The 16,177-nt window shown below is 35.1% G+C and overlaps 1 protein-coding gene and 1 pseudogene across 1 annotated transcript; one reads left to right on the forward strand and one right to left on the reverse strand.

Annotated features, from left to right (window-relative positions):
- Positions 1–5,905: 5,905 nt before the first annotated feature.
- LOC126696743 (endoglucanase 25-like) lies at positions 5,906–8,533 on the reverse strand (annotated as a pseudogene).
- Positions 8,534–10,414: 1,881 nt separating this feature from the next.
- On the forward strand, positions 10,415–15,796 carry LOC126713059 (uncharacterized protein C57A10.07). Its single transcript, XM_050412704.1, has 3 exons — positions 10,415–11,580; positions 13,885–14,009; positions 15,151–15,796. The coding sequence occupies exons 1-3, from the start codon at positions 10,974–10,976 to the stop codon at positions 15,478–15,480; spliced, it is 1,062 nt and encodes a 353-aa protein (XP_050268661.1). The 5' UTR covers positions 10,415–10,973; the 3' UTR covers positions 15,481–15,796.
- Positions 15,797–16,177: the final 381 nt, after the last annotated feature.

Here is a 16,177-nt window from a genome sequence, read left to right on the forward strand (position 1 = left end):
AACAAAGGTTGGAAAGGCCAAAAAATTAGTTCTCAAAAATAGGAAAAATCATGCGAAACCCAAAAAATTGTCCAAAATCAGGTTTTGGTACCTTCTTTGCACACAAATTTCTCATCACTCACACAACATTAGTCCAAAAATTTGATACTTTCTAAACCTAGAAGTAATTATCTACATCAAGCAAAAAAACACATCGTCTCAAGATTGCATCCAGATTGCTAGAAACGACTTGTGGAAAATCTACGAAGCACAGGTGCGTTTTCGGATTCGAGTGTAGGTGCGGGTGCAAAACTCGGTAATTTTTGAAAATATAGAGTATGGATGCGGCAATTAAAAATTATTAAAAATGTTTTTATATAGTAAATTTAATATTTTTTATGTAAAAAAAATTCAAATAAGGGGGTAGAGTTTATTATTAAAAAGCAATTATTTATGTTTTGTTTTTAATAAAATCAATGTTTTTGGTAATTTTAAACAAAAAAACCACCTTCCAAGAAGTTTCCTTTGCTCCTTTTCCAATTCTCAAGCCCACTCACGTGAAACAATTGACTTTCTCACTTACTATTATTTTGAGAATGACTTTCTCACTTACTTAATTTATATTCTTTTGTTATCTATACTATTATTTAAGGGGCTTCTTTTGTTTGGATTCCTCAATTTTGATGCCAAAATACCCTCAAATTTACCAGTTTGTAAAGCTTAAGTTAGACATGTAAAATTATCAATTCAAAAAGTCCTAAATTTTAGATAAATTTGAAAAAATATTGCCTACAAAATAGAAACACTCCCACTATCCCACTTATTCTAACACATGTTTCTATTATTTTATTCTAAAAAAAAAAAACCTCATGTTTGGTAAAAAGAAACACAACTATATAGTCATGTTTCTAATATTTTATTCTTAAAAAAAAAAAACCCTCCCATTTAGTAAAAAGAAAAAAGAAAAAAAAAAGAACACAATTAATGAAATACCCTTAATTTAATAAACACTTAGTGCCCGTTTGGATTGGGCTGAAAGCTGCATCTGCGTTTTTTTTTTTTTATGAGTCTCACAAATTACACTTTTCAGCAACTTTTTCATTAAAAATGGGTGTCACAGTATTATTTATACATTTAAAAATTATTTCGCTACAGTATTTTCAGTTTCAGCAAAAATAAACTGTATCCAAACAGACCATTATCTTTATCTCTAAATCATAAGAAATGGTTTAGAATCTTAAATTGATAAAAAAAATTTTAAAAAAAAAACCTAATGAAAAAAGCTACATTGTATCAAAAAAATTATCTACCATGTTCTTATTTATTTATTTAAAAACTATCCTAAGTTTTGTAAAAAAAAAAAAACTACCCTAGCCACCCCTTTTTTTTTCAAATTCAAAGTTTAAAAACAGTACAAGTTTTAGATAACATCACATTTAAAAATTCAAGTAAAATATGCTAAAATTTCAAATAAAACTACCACTCTTCCACTATCACTCCCAGAATCACAAGTTATTTTTCCTTTATCTAAATGCAAGTTACATGGAGTTATATTTCTGCCAAAACTACCACTTTTCCACAATCACTCCCAAAGTCACAAGTTATTTTTCCTTTATCTAAATGCAAGTTACATGGAGTTATATTTATGCCATAATGATAAACACTCATGAGAAGAATTATCCAAATTAATTCATGGCCATGTCAAAGGTTACTTCCACACCATGTTAGGATTTGCTTAATTTGTGATTTATACATGTGAGTTTGTCACTTTGTCTTCAGTGCAGTTTGATCAATAACATCTTCTAGGGATTTTTTGTGATATTTACTTTACTGGGTAAACAATTGTGGGAATTACTTTTTTTTTTTTTCTTTCTTTTGTTTTTCTGAATTGCAACAACCAGGTTATGAGTAAGATTGCTTTACAATGCCATTAAAGTCCAATACCCTTTAAACATTGTCCTTTTATGGTCGTGGTATTTAGTTTACTGTGTTAACAATTGTGGAGTTTTTACTTTCTTCTTCTTTTTTTAAATTGATTTTGCAATTGGAGTCTAATACACTTTATAGGGGGAGTAAACATGAGATTGTAGGGTCAAGTTCTTATCTACTTTTTACTCTAATCTTTTTTTTAATTTTTTCTCTCTTAATTTGGATTATATTTTCCATTTTTTAGTTAATTTTTTATGGATGTATACATTCCTCTTCTACATTGGGGGTTCTAAAGTCAAATGTAAAAGAGGAATCATTACCACCAAATGCAGTTGTGTTTATTTATTTATTTTTATGAAAGATTGTGTTTATTTTTAAGTGCATACTAGCCTTTAAGCGTGAGCGCGTACTCAGACGCTCTTCTATTTTTTTTGGGAAAAAGTTAATAATTTACATCCATTATAATTTGGAATTACTACATTTTCCAACAGCAAAAATATCTAGGCGTGTGATGAAAAAATTATTTCACCCACCAACGTATAACACTCATCACACACCTATGTATTTTTGTGATTGAAAAATGTAGTAATTTCAAATTATAATGAATGCAAATTATTAAATTTTTCCCAAAAAAATAGAAGAGCGCCTGATCATGCGCGTGCTTAGAGGCCAGTAAACTTTTATTCTTCTTCCTCACCTCTTCTAAGTTCTAACAATTTCTTTGTGCCTTCTCATCTTCTTCTTCTTTTTCACAAGGCCACATGAAGCAGAAGAATGGCGGCCAACGACCCATTTTGGCAGTCGTATTGGCCAGAATGGGGCCGTATCAATCTGTTTTGGTGGTTGGAATCGGATTGTATTGGCCGTTTTGGCTCCCATTTCTGTCTGAATTGGGCCAAATCAGAAAAAAAAAAAAAAAAAAAAAAAGAAAAAAAGAAAAGAAAAGAAAAGGAAAAAAGAAGGGTGAATCGGCACGTCGGATGCTAGACACCACATCAAGGCGAGTCCGGTGTGGGTGCGGTAGCCTTGGAGCCACACCCATGCTTTCTAGTGGAAAAATTCAAAAATCAACTTGGAGACTTTTTCCTATTTGGACCACCTTACTTCATAACTAAATAACTTTTTGCACATTTTACCCAAACTGCATAAAGCTAAAACTTTAAAGGACCTGACAAGTACGTGCAAATTTTAGTTTGGGAAAGGCCTCCAACCAAAATGTGCAAAGTTAGTACCTTGAAATCGACTACTCGTGGATGTAGGCATCTCGTAGAGCCATATAAATTATTGTGTTCTTTATGTGTATGTTTGTTATTTATTTATTTTTGTATTTATTATTATTGATTTGGATCTTGGTTTCTTAAATGCTTATAAAATTTGCTCAGCTCAAATATGAGATCAATAGTGTTTGAGGCAACTACTAGTGCTAGCAAGGTAGTCATGGGAGCTAGACACTTATGGTTTCTATCAATCTCATGCCTTGGCTATGTAAATAATTGTAGTGGGCCTTTTTGGTTATATTGGGCTAGGCTACCTCCTGTGATACTGGGCTCAAATATTCTGAGTAAGGGAGTTGAGACCGGTCCAATTGCAACTCAATTTGGTCCAACTTGTGCACAAACTATACCTCGTTCACCAAGAGCGTACTTATGGCAGGGCAGAGCTGTTTTAGATGAGTCGTGGTAGGCAAATATAATAATAATAAGACAAAAGAAATTACTTTGACTTCTTAATTAAAGTGAATAAATGATCCCTAATCAAGAAAAGATAATCACAGTTTAACAACAATTACTTTTATAAAGAAAGTAAGGGGAATAAGTGGGTAGTATATGGGTTAATTAAAAAAAGAAAGAAATCAGGCTAAATCTGATCCGCAGAACCAAAACCAGAGAGGGAAGAATGCCTTTTCTCAAAGTAAATAATCTTCCAGGGAAATCCTGCCGTGAAAATTAATCACTTTGAGGGAAACGGACCTGAATGGTTAGTGCACAAGAGAACTCTTTGTTTTTGGCAGAGAGTAGGACTTTGAGAAGGAGAGGGGGAATCAACCTATTGGTGCATGCTTGCTGCTTTAACTCTTTATCTTTTTCCTTCCTTCTCTTCTAATATTCCCCTTTCTTATCTTTTTTTCTTTCTTCCTCTTTTTCTTAATACTTGTTTTCTATTTCCTCGTTTCCAAATTCCTACACCGTGGTGCTTGTGTCGTCCCCTGTACACGGCAAGGGCCTCTTTTTATAGTGGTTGTCGTGACTGGGTTTTACTATTTTAGCCCTTAACCATCTTTGTTTAGTCTGGGTGTACTTGTCGACTACCACTGGTCCGTCTGTGTGCCACTCCCCGTCACCAAACAAAAGAAAACTATTTTGTTTGTTTGTCTCCCGTGACACCCTTCCCTGCTATGGTATGGGTGCCTTCTCTCTCCCTATCCCTCATGGCATGCACCTAGTGGTTCCAACTCAACTTTACTTCTTTTGGGTGGTATGTCATTCCAGCAGGACACTTCCCCCAAAAGAGCTCGAGCAGGAACCTTAGAATAGGTTTTTCCCCTTTCCGCCAAAGCATGCCCTCTTACCTCTGACCCATGACCTTATCGTGTCCTGTATTGGCTGGGTACAAGCTAGTGACGCCTGGGCCTTGCACGTGCCTCTCTTTCATGTATGTCCAAGATCTACTTGCTGCTCATGCATTTGCCGTGGTTGGCCTGCACAGTCTGTCGTCCTTTTTTTGACTATTTTCTGGATTCCTTTTCTTTTATGGCTTGCCCCACTTAGGGGCTAGGCCTTGCTTGACGGTGGGTTTTGCCTTTCTTTAGCCCACCCTTTTTCCTACTACCATCTCCTGCCACACCACTTTATCATTCCTGCTGTGAAGTTGTTTGCCTCAATCCTGTTGAGCCTCTTTGGGCCTACCGTTTATTCTTCTCTCAATGGCCCAGTACGGCCATTGGTTCTTTTACTACATCACTGACGGGCTCCTATGTCCCATTTGTTTTCTCTTGGGCGTCCCTCCCCCATTTGCTTTCCTTGGGCTTCCTAGGCCCTTTTTTTTTTTAACTTTGCATTCCCATGAACTTTTACTGAGTTCTTTGGGCTTCCCCGGCCCAATTACATTATCCCTCATCTTTGGAACTCATGGGCTTGCCATCAACCTCTTACTTTCTTTACTTTCATTACTTTGGGTCTGCCGTGACCCATTCTCACTTTTCCACATCATATACTGCCCATGGTTTGCTTATTTCTCTCTTTTCGGGCTCCTTTAAGCCCATTTATCCCCTCAAGACCCATTTGTTTATCTCATGGGCCTGTGATCCATTATTCCTGCCGCTTGAGCTTAATGAGTTTTTTTTTATCCATTTACCAATTCTTTTCTATCCATATTACTGGGCTTCTCTTTTCCACCTGGACTTCCAAAATGGCCATCAACAACAATATGAGTGTGTGTTTGCGTGCAAATTATTTAGCGTTTGCGTTTTTGGTTGGGTCTCATGGCATTATTCACAACCCAGCCAAAAAATGCAAAAACGCACATAGCCATGCATTTCTGGGTCTCACGGTACTATTCACACATTCAAAAATTATTTTCTTACAATATTTTCAGTAATAAGTTTTCAGTTTTCAGCAAATAAGCGGTATCCAAATAGACCCTGAACCTGCAAATGTAACTCCTGGGTGACAAACTTACTAGTTATGACTTAGCATAAGCTCACCTGCAACGTGCTCTTGCCAACATCTGAGTGAAACAGAAAATTTAAATTGGACATTATGAGCACTCTTGTTCCCATACTCCATTAGTCAATCTGAATTATATAGAAGTGGATATCTTATATTAAGAATTACCCTCAAGGGAATACTGTTCAAATTCAATTTTAAAAATTACTCTCAAGGGAATACTGTTCAAATTCAATTTATTAACTTAATTGTTTTATTATCAATTGGTACTTTTCCTCCTCTCTTTCCTAGTACAGCTAATTCCATATCAAGGTTAGCAATAGATTGAAATCTCAAGGAGCTGTTGGAATACAGATATTCTCAAAGATACCCAGTTGGTCTATGCCGAAACTAAAGCCATTTGAATCATAAGAAACGCTGGGAGGATCATGAAGTGCAATTAGTGCTGCCACTAAACCAGCATTGCTCGAAATAGTTGGTTCAGTAAACTGTGGTTTATCCCTTTGGTCTGGTTCTGCTACCATGGCTCCCAAAAGAACATTTGGATTTGGATCCACAGAGTTTAGCCATCTATCGCCCTCTGCACAAGAGTAATGTTGATTATCCCAAGGGATGGAGGAACTCCTGTGGTGAACTTGGGTCGGAAAATGGTCACCAAAGCCATGTAGCTCATCTTCGTTGGATTATCTCCTAGTATGTAATTAACCTGAAAGAGTGCAATTAAAATGAAGGAAAATTACTGCCTATTCAAATATATGAGCTTTATGAATTAAATTCCATCCATTCTATCAAGCAGCAAGGCTTAATATTCTGATATTTTTAATTCTTGCCTGCGAGGCTGCGACATGGAGAAACTCCTCAACATCTTCACAGAAAATCCATCATTGCTACACATCCCACCTGATCTACGCAGAAGATCAAGGTAGTCACTGTACAATTTGCTGAGAAAAGCTGCTGTTGCCGCAAACTGGAGTGGCGTATCATAATCAGGCTTTAGGAAGATCAATCCACCTACATCAAGGAAAGTTATGGGATAGCATGAACAGTTCATATACACAAATGCCCGGAAATTTGTTTCCATATGTACAGACATGTATATTCAAATATGGAATTTAATTGAACACTCATAGATACAAGTGTCAAAAAGTGCATTTTAGAATAAAAATCCTTTCTACTTGTGTTCACTTTATGCCCCACCAATTACAGAATGTAATGTGTTAGATTTTTTTTTTTTCTATTTTAAAATTTGGTTACTTTAAGAAAAAAAAGAAGGAAGTGTGATAAGTTCTGATTACTGGAATATAAAGTGAAATACTCAAAATAGAAAGGATTTTTATTAGTGAGTTTCAATATTTACATACGTGTGTATTCAAATATGGAATGCAGTTGAACAGACTTTTACCTTGTGTTTTATCGAAGTTCTGATCAGAAAGATAAGAACACATTACAGAGTCAGTCAAGTTTGAAGATGATAATAAAGCATCTTCATATGGGTAACCAACATCATGGAAGAATCGAAGTCGTGTTAGCAAAACCTGAAAGACTGCACAAGTTAAGAAATTGCTCTGTGATCCACACCCAACTTATGTATTGTCTTCTAAAATTTTCATATAAGAATTACCGAATTAGCTGTAAACTTGTTGTTCCAATAAAAAATTCCTTCGTCAAAAGGAATTTTATCCTTCTCAGCATCGTCATATCTTCTGCTAACATCTTCTAGGTAAGAAGTGTTCCCAGTTGCAAAGAACAACCAAGTTCCTCCCCAAATCAATTCATCTAGGTAGCCAGATGAGTTATAGAAATTTCTTGCTTCTCCTCCACAGGCATCAACCGTGGTGTAAGTACCCTGCTTCGTAGAGTCTACGTTAGTTGCAAGCTCAAATAACTTCTCTGCTGCATCGACTAAATCTTTGGAGTAAGCCTGATCATCTTTAAATACCAATGATGCAGCTGATAATGCTGCAACGATTTCCCCAGCTAAATCTGAAGCTGTGATATCACATGTAGAAGCAGGTCTTTGATAAGTCATGTCTTCTGGCCTTTCCCAACAGTTTATATCATTAGGATTCTTGGAATCATTATTAGCACTTCCAACCTAAAATCACAATGCACAAAATTAAATCTCCAATGCCAGACTCTAGGAAAAAGGACGAAGGTACAATAGTTATGTATGCTTGCCTGAGAATACAAGATGGGTGCAGCAAAAGTTGCATTTGGAGGAACAAAATGCTTAAGCAAGTAGTCACTGCCCCATTTGATGATGTCCTTAACATGGTCAAGCTCACCTATATCAGTATACTTTTGATGATATTCGATCACAGTCCAACTCAAGAGTGTAACAGTATAAGCTGCAGGGAAACTGAATTTTATATTGTTTCCTGAATCATAAAAACCACCCACAAGGTCATGTGTACCAGTTGAGTTCCCATCTTGCAATCCTGAATCTCCTCGAAATTTTACAGGACTGTTACTCGGGTAATTTCCAGCTGAAAAGAACAACTCTTCAGTGAGTCACAAGAAAACAATCAAGTTGTATCAAAAAAGGAAAAGAAAAAAATCTTATATTAAATGAAATGCTATGATATATATAACACTTTTGAGCATCAAAAAATGTTAGAGCTTGGCTTATTGCAAGTGTGAGATTCCTTGAAGTTCCATGTTGGGCATGTTTGTGAGGCAAAAAGTGTATCAATAAGACAAGGGCTAGGACTAGCAAAATTGCGAAGCCTGAAATGTAAATAAAACGTTTGAAATATTTTTTTGTCTGTGATAATGAGATGAAACTCAATGGATTTTGAATATGAAGAAGGAAGTGAATCATAAGCAGTTTCAGACTTAGGGATGAGGTTCTAGTTGATCTCTATAGAATTCCACTGGCTTGATGAAGGGAGAAGGCGACCAGACTCTTATATTGTATGAACAAACCTTACAGTGGGCCTTTCTATATCAGAGGAAGACATGGTTTACGAATATGGTATCAGGAGAGAAAAGAAAACATGAAGAAGAAAGAGATTCAATGCAAAATAGTTGTGATAGCTAGATGGTCTTCTTCTAAGGCCTTTTCTTTCACTTACCGGATAACTCTATAAACAGTAAGGTCCATCGATAATTACAATTGAAACCATTTTTTAAAGAAGGTTTTATATTATTAATTCCTGATAAAACAAGAGCCATAATGCTAGCTTGTCTATGTATGTATTAACAGTTGCTGCTAAAAAGAATTATGGTAGCCTACAAAAAACTTACAGTTTCATATCAGCAGCCATTTAATGTTGGGGACATAATCGTTAATGTATCATATAGGGATATCAGTTGACACAAAAGTTTAACCAATAGGGTTGGGACCAATTTTGTTATATCAACCACCTACTCTTGTGGTTAGTATCCAATGCAAGAGTTCATCCTATCAAAAAAATAAAAATAAAATGTGGTTCACTTAACTAATTATGTCACTCACACGTGAATATTCCCAAAATAATAATAATAATAATAATGAATGCAAAATACATAAGCTCGTTAGTGGTATGAATTCAAAGACTAAAAATTTAGGAAGTACAGACCCTTTATTTAAGGTGCCGTATCCATGTTGTATTCGTGTCGTACTCATGTCATATCAGTGTTATATCGGTCGTTTTATGTTATAATTTTTTATAAATTGCTTATGTTACCATATCCTACCCGTGTCCATACCCATACCGTGCTTCTTAGCTAAAAATACATATTCATGATTTCTAATTGATAAGATTCCAAGGAATTTGGATATTATGGACATACTAAGAGATGCTTTGTGGATGGGTGGAATTCTTGAAAACGCCCAAGAAAAGCCGTCTCAAGTTCAACGATCATCTCAATGCAGTCTCTGTCTGTTGTGCCTTGGAGTAAAGTGTTTGAGAGATATATAGAGACACTTCGCTGCCTATTGGCCTTTGCAATTTACATTAAAAAAAACCAGGAAGGAAAGCATCTTTTCTATTACAATTTAAAACTATCTTAACTGTCTCTCATTTTGTAACTCAGCCAGTCAACTCGTAGTGTTGCACTTCCTTGACTTCTGTCTAAGGCGCACACAGTGATGCAAAGATGCTTTGTTGTGCATGGCTATATGTAACATTATTTCACTTATATGTAAAATCCAGCTGAGAGAAGCGTTGCATAAGATACTACGGAGATCCACACACTATGATCCAAGAGATTACACACCCTTGGACACTAAGCACAACCCACATTTTAGAATTAAAGCCCGTTGAATGCCCTTTTGGCTATTCACGTTTTCTCATTCTGACCTGTATACTATAAAAAACTGCACCACCGTTTAGATTAATTGTTTTAAAACTTGTTACAGATTTTTAATGATAGATATTCTATATTGAATTAAATTTATGGATAACAATAATTACCATCAAATATTGAGGAACCCTTGATTTGGTCTATGAAACTTATATTAGATGTGCTAATCTGTTAATTTTTATTTATTTTCTATTTATTTTTAAAATAAACAGAGTGCTGTAGACTTATATGGAGTTATAGTTATTTAAATTAACTTTACAACTATAATTGCATGGACAATCACTATTTACCAGGGAGAAGACCCAAAAAGGTGGACTGGAGATGGAATGGGCCCAAAGGAGTAACAGAACAAAGCCCAACCCATAACGTTAACGGGCCACAGAATTTGCAGACACTAAACACAAAGAAAACAGAACAGTAGAAATGCTGAATACTGTAATTAATGTACCCGTAAAATCTGGTTAGGGCCCTTGTCTTGATGGGCGCAAAAAAATTTCTCAATTTAGTGTTAGTGGACATTAAAGAGAAGCCACACTTTTGGGCCTTCTAGGTTCTAAGTTCTAACGGAGATCAAAAAATAAAAGGACTGACCACCTCGAAGAACAATCCTTCTCTGGAAATGGAAATGAGGAGTATCTTCTTTTTTGTGTTTGTCAAGTCAACAGCCAGAGTTAGCACAAATCACAATCTGAGTTAAAGATTAAACAGTACGTAGAAGCAAACAAGATCCTCTCGAAACCTGAATCTTGTCTGAACTAAGAAACCCCAGAATTTTGCATTGTCTTTTTAGTGAGTTCTCTTTCTTTGCTTAATTATCAAATTATCATTATTACTCAGATCAGAGATCCATTTGATTCTGCTTCATTAATTCATACCTGCAACTTGATGGATTGATTTTCATTTTCCCTTTACAAAGCTATCAAAATTTTACAAACCATTCTTTGATGTATGATATGATATCTCTTGCTTTTTTTGTTCAGAGTTGTGTGTGTTTTTGTACCCAAAAAAGAATCGGAAAAATCCATGACCCCATTGCTTAATTTGTCTAAATTACCATCTGGGTATGCTTAATTTCACTCCCTTTCCAAACACATAAGCTGGATTCATACTATCATGAAAAATTATTCATTTGGGTCTTCTGGGAGTCCAAAGTCTTTCCTTGCATACCCCAAAAAAGGTGGTGACTTTTTTGATTTAGAATCAGGAACTAGTAGACGTATCCGAAAGCCTAAGAATTCACCCTTTCATCCCATCAAAATGCTTAAATCTTTCGGAACCCGTATTCAGTATTTCTCTAAGCTGCACCCACTTTTAGTTTTCATCATCTCCTTGTCACTTGGGCTCACAATTCTCATCATATTGTCTCTGTATGAGAGTCATTACCGGATGGTGATTAATAGTTATCAAAAACTCGATGCGGGTTCCGATACTTATCCATTTTCAAAGCTTCAGAATCTTGTAATGGTTGCTGGACATTCGGTTTATACGAGTAGTAGCTGTGGGAAAGTTGATAAGGAGGATTCATGGTTTTTGGAGTCTTATCAGAAGAATCCAGGCCAAGCTTCTACCTTTGTGAGACATATAAAAGAGGGAGTTGATATTGCAGCCAAAGATGATGCAGCTTTGCTTTTGTTTAGTGGTGGGGAGACTCGGAAAGATGCCGGTCCTCGTAGTGAGGCACAAAGTTATTGGAGTGTTGCTGAATCAGAAGGATGGTTTGGTGAGTGCATGTGTTATCTTAGTACTTGGCATGCCTGATCTTAAATAGAAAATATTTATAAACTAAGAACTTATTTATTGTTGATTGCTAAAGAAATGTTTCTAATTTTTGTCTGTTGGATAGAATATAGATTGTACCTGCTCATTTATCTATATACATATTGGCCTAAATTTAGAGTTAGACGTACCAGAGTTCATGGTTATGTTCAAAAAAGTTTCTCACCTTTTAGTGGAATGGTTGTAATGATCTGCTGAAAAAAGATGCTCGAATTTTGATCAATATAGTATTAATCAAGAACAAAGTGCATACAGTACAAAGCAAAGTAAAACTTCCATGGCATTTGATTTGATTGTATTAAATTTGCAGTTGCTTAGTATCATCATAATGTAATTTGTGTGTTTGATTGTATCGTCCCCAATTGTATACATCCTTTATACTTGAGTGACTCTTTTTTTTCAATAAAATTTCATTATCTATAAAAAAAATAAAGAAGTATAATCATAATGTATTTAATAACTATTATGTTATGAAATTATCCAAATTTATGTAGTACTAATATATTTTACAACGGTGATAAATGAAGATTAGGAAAAAATTGCACCTCCTGGAGTAATTTGAGAATGCTGTCTTATTGACCATTGATCTCAGTTTCCATCTGTGAATAAGTAAGCAGTTGTTGGATATCTGATATGAGATCGGCTTAAGGGTATTTTGGGTATAAACTGATGTAACTGTTGAATAAGTGCTTGTTTGGTATTGCTGAAGGAAGTAGAGCTTTAACTATAGTGTTTTAGTAGAGCTTTTGCAATAAAGATCTTTAACAGAAACGAGTTATAGCATTTATAGCTAAGCAAACTACAATGATAAAGTGCTATAGCCTATAAAGTTGTTACTTTGTTTGGTAAGCAAATTGATAAAGAGCTTTTAAATTTGAGAAAATAGCAAAAGAGGACATAATAAAAGTGTTTTGTATTCTTGAACCCAATTAGTTCAATTGGCAAACTACCAATCACTTCTTCTAAATCCTGCAGAAGTGTGAGCTTTGTGCATTGGGTACAACATTTCTTTTATTAATATTGATATTATTGTTTTTTATTTTTATTATTATTATCATCTCTCTCTCTCTTTTCAAGTTTAAGGGGGTCCTTATAGCTCTTCAGTAAAATTCCCATAAATGTGGTAAATTTTGCTAAAGAGCTTTAAGGGTCCTTAAAGCTCTTTAAGTCCATCCTCAGCGCAGATCTAAATAGGTGTTCAATAGCTTGATATTCCATAAAGTATATACAAATTCCTTTAGTTTAGTTGCGATAGGGTCACATATGTCATGCATTCCTGTGGATCCTTATAACAATCTGTGTGCACTAGAGAATCTGGTTAGCAACTTCTTGTTACAATTGGAGCTGTTGCATATGATCTGGTTGTGTCGTCAAATTTAGCATATAGCTCAAATGAATAATCAAATTCAGCATCAAAGTTGGTATTTGAGTTGTTTTCAGATGAACATAACATGGTGAACACTGCTGCTCTGCCACCTCCACTATATCTAAAATCACCAACACCTCTACGGATATTATTTTTGCTGACCCTACTGCCACTGTCACCTCCAGTATTCCAATCTAATGTTTCCAAATCTACCCTAATCACTCCTACCATAATTACCCTCATTGCTAGTAATGTTAGCAACCCCCTACAGTGTTTACCACTGTACCACCACTCCCAGTGCTGTGGTCATCAAAATCTTTGGTCCAAATCTAGAAATACTATTGCATTAGTTTTTGAGTGATAATTTGCTTAAATGGCTTCTTTTCCTTTTGCTAGGAAGTGAGGATGTTTTTCCTTCATTTCTTACAGTGAAGATCAGAAAGACAATTAGTTTGCTTTTGTTGCTTCTTGTAAGTACTATTTGAAGCCATAACTAATGGTGCTTGTACCATTGTGCTCTTTGTTTTACTACCAACACGCCCCTTCAAGTGGGGCAACATACCTGTCAAATGGGTTTGAGCTTTGGATTGCCAGCAAAATTTCATGTTTGTTATGGGTGTAGTTCTTGCTAAATTGGGTTAAGCTGAATTTTCATGTTGCTAATAAATAGTCTGGATAACTGCAATGGATGACAGAACAACATCTCCATTGAATGGTTTTCTGTTAGCCTTGAGTTGTTGATTGTTGTTTTATAACAATGGAAACTCGATAGATTAAACATTGTTTATTTGTATGGTAGAGTTTTTTCTGGTACATGAAAGCTGTAAACTATCTGATTCTTATGCTATTGATATGCAACTTATGCTATGACTGCTTTTATAGGCAGTGAAGAAAATGTGAGATGGAGGGCACTCACAGAAGAGCATGCAAGGGACAGTTTCGAGAATCTTCTCTTTAGTGTGTGTCGTTTCCGAGAGCTTACTGGGACATATCCTTACAACATAACCGTAAGCCCCTTCTACTGGAAGCTTTATTATTATTATTTTTATTTATTCTCTTTTCTAGTGTTTTCTTTTGGGGCTAAATACGTGTATGTACATGAGATTGGATAAAGTTGAGAAAAAAGAAAAAACCAAAAAAAAAAAAAAAAACGAATCATTAGACACTTTTATCTAAGTTTTCATTCCCTCTTATAATAGATGGGATCACAGTACAGAATAGTGACTATAAATCCGTATAATTTCTGTACATCAATAAAGGTTTCAGACATAACATAAGCATTTCCTTTGGGCCAGAAGAAGAAAAGAAAAAAGAGAGGAGGGGCAGGGGGTTGAGAGGGGGCATGATCATTCCCCCAAATTTAGATTTAGGGGATTATGAAATATAAATAACTTATGATTCTATGAAAACTATAATAAAGTCAATTATTCAAGTTTTTTACTTTGTTTTTGTGTGATTGGAGTTGCCCATGATCATCAAATCAAATGTACACTAATATTGTAAATACTTTTGACTTGTATCACTGGGTATCAGTTGCTGAAATGTACACATTGTGTCAACGAAGTGAGACTCATTCTTCAGAACATTTTTTAAATTGGTGGTAAAGGTTACTAAATAAGTGTCTAAAATGCTGATATTTATTGTGTAAAAGTTCTGTCATACTGTAAGAGAACACGCTTTTTTTTTTTTTTTTCCTCTGAAGTTTATACCCAATTTACTTGTCAAAATTATGACCTCGTTGATGCATTCAGCCATGTACAACCACTTTTCTCGATAATGTATCATGTCCTTTATTATTATTATTTTTTTCTTATTCAAATCATGCCTACTACAAGTTAGGTATTTTATTAATTTTTAATTGTTGCTTGAAAATTTCTGCAAGTTATATTTGAATTGAAACAACTTTTTTCTCCTTGAGTGATGCGACAACCTTGTCTGTTCGCCAAAGTAATGCACATGATCTTGATAATATCAGATGTGAGTGCAGACTGCAGAGAGATGAAAGACATTTGTCTTCCATTATGATACTTTAATAAAGACTCCCAACTCAGAGTCTTTTTCACCACAGCAGCTTTATACCCCCCACCACCCCTTTTCACCTTTCAGGGTTCTGACTTTCATATTGATTTCTTTGTACATTGGGATCAGGTTGTAAGTTATGATTTTAAGGAAGAGAGATTTGCACATCTACATCGGACTGCAATTGGATTTCCAGAGTCAAGATTCTTCTACTTAGGCACCCCAGCTTCATCTACTTCAAAAGAAGCAGCTCTGAAAGGTGAGGCATTGGTGCGGGCTCAATTCCTAGGAGATCCATATGGCTGTCAAGGTTCACTCTATCGGAAAAGACTTGGTCGTGATCCTTTTCACCGGTCAATACCTTATCCTAATGGGTGCCCTGAGATTAAAGATCTGTTCAGATATTGTGGGGCAGGTCCCTTTCCAGGTTCCCTTCCTTGGGTTAGTAAAATTAGTTAGAATTTTTTTCTACCTTGATATGTAACATAGGATGAATCCACCAATACAGCCAGAAAGAGGTGCTTAGCCTGACAATAATGTAATTCTTTGTAATAAACGTATTATAATCAATTTGTTGAAAAATGAAAAGAGAAAATTAGTGTGGTTGCTTGGAGAAAATATGTAGAAGTATGTTGGGTAAGTGTATGCTCTGTTTGGTTGTGGATCTCAAGACGCTAATCATATTCATTGCCTCCATGGTGTGCATTGTATTTGCTCTTGAAATTGACAAATATCATTTTATTGTGATATTAATTTTCACATGTTGAAAGGTTTATATGGTGTCACTTTCATTTTAAATCGATTACTTGTATACCTTTAAATCTGTCAAAAACTATATGTTAACAACAAAATGACCTTTGTCCTTGAAATAAAACCGGTCATTAATCTTCTTACTGCCCTTGCGATAACTGTCCTAATCAAATTCTCAAAACATTTCGTTAGATTAAGAATTGAAGGAAGGATATCTTATAGCAAACTTCACTCTGAATACAAAAGAATTATACATTTGCACTAAAGAATTTATTTATACATGAAAGGAGTGGAACAAATAGACTCAGAATATGAACGAAAAGAGAGGAACAAATTCTCGTTTTGGGAAGCATGGAAATTCTTAAATTTCAATGGTTCCCAATTTTGAAGGAATCCTTTTGCACAT

Source organism: Quercus robur, chromosome 2, assembly GCF_932294415.1.
Source record: "Quercus robur chromosome 2, dhQueRobu3.1, whole genome shotgun sequence".
In the NCBI taxonomy this organism is placed as follows: domain Eukaryota; kingdom Viridiplantae; phylum Streptophyta; class Magnoliopsida; order Fagales; family Fagaceae; genus Quercus; species Quercus robur.

What these genes read in the sequence shown, in the direction of transcription:
- LOC126713059 (XM_050412704.1), top strand. Translation starts at nt 10,974, where the DNA reads ATGAAAAATTATTCATTTGGGTCTTCTGGGAGTCCAAAGTCTTTCCTT. An exon ending in TGAATCAGAAGGATGGTTTG is followed by an intron (nt 11,581 to 13,884) that starts GTGAGTGCATGT and finishes CTGCTTTTATAG; the next exon opens with GCAGTGAAGAAAATGTGAGA. An exon ending in CATATCCTTACAACATAACC is followed by an intron (nt 14,010 to 15,150) that starts GTAAGCCCCTTC and finishes CATTGGGATCAG; the next exon opens with GTTGTAAGTTATGATTTTAA.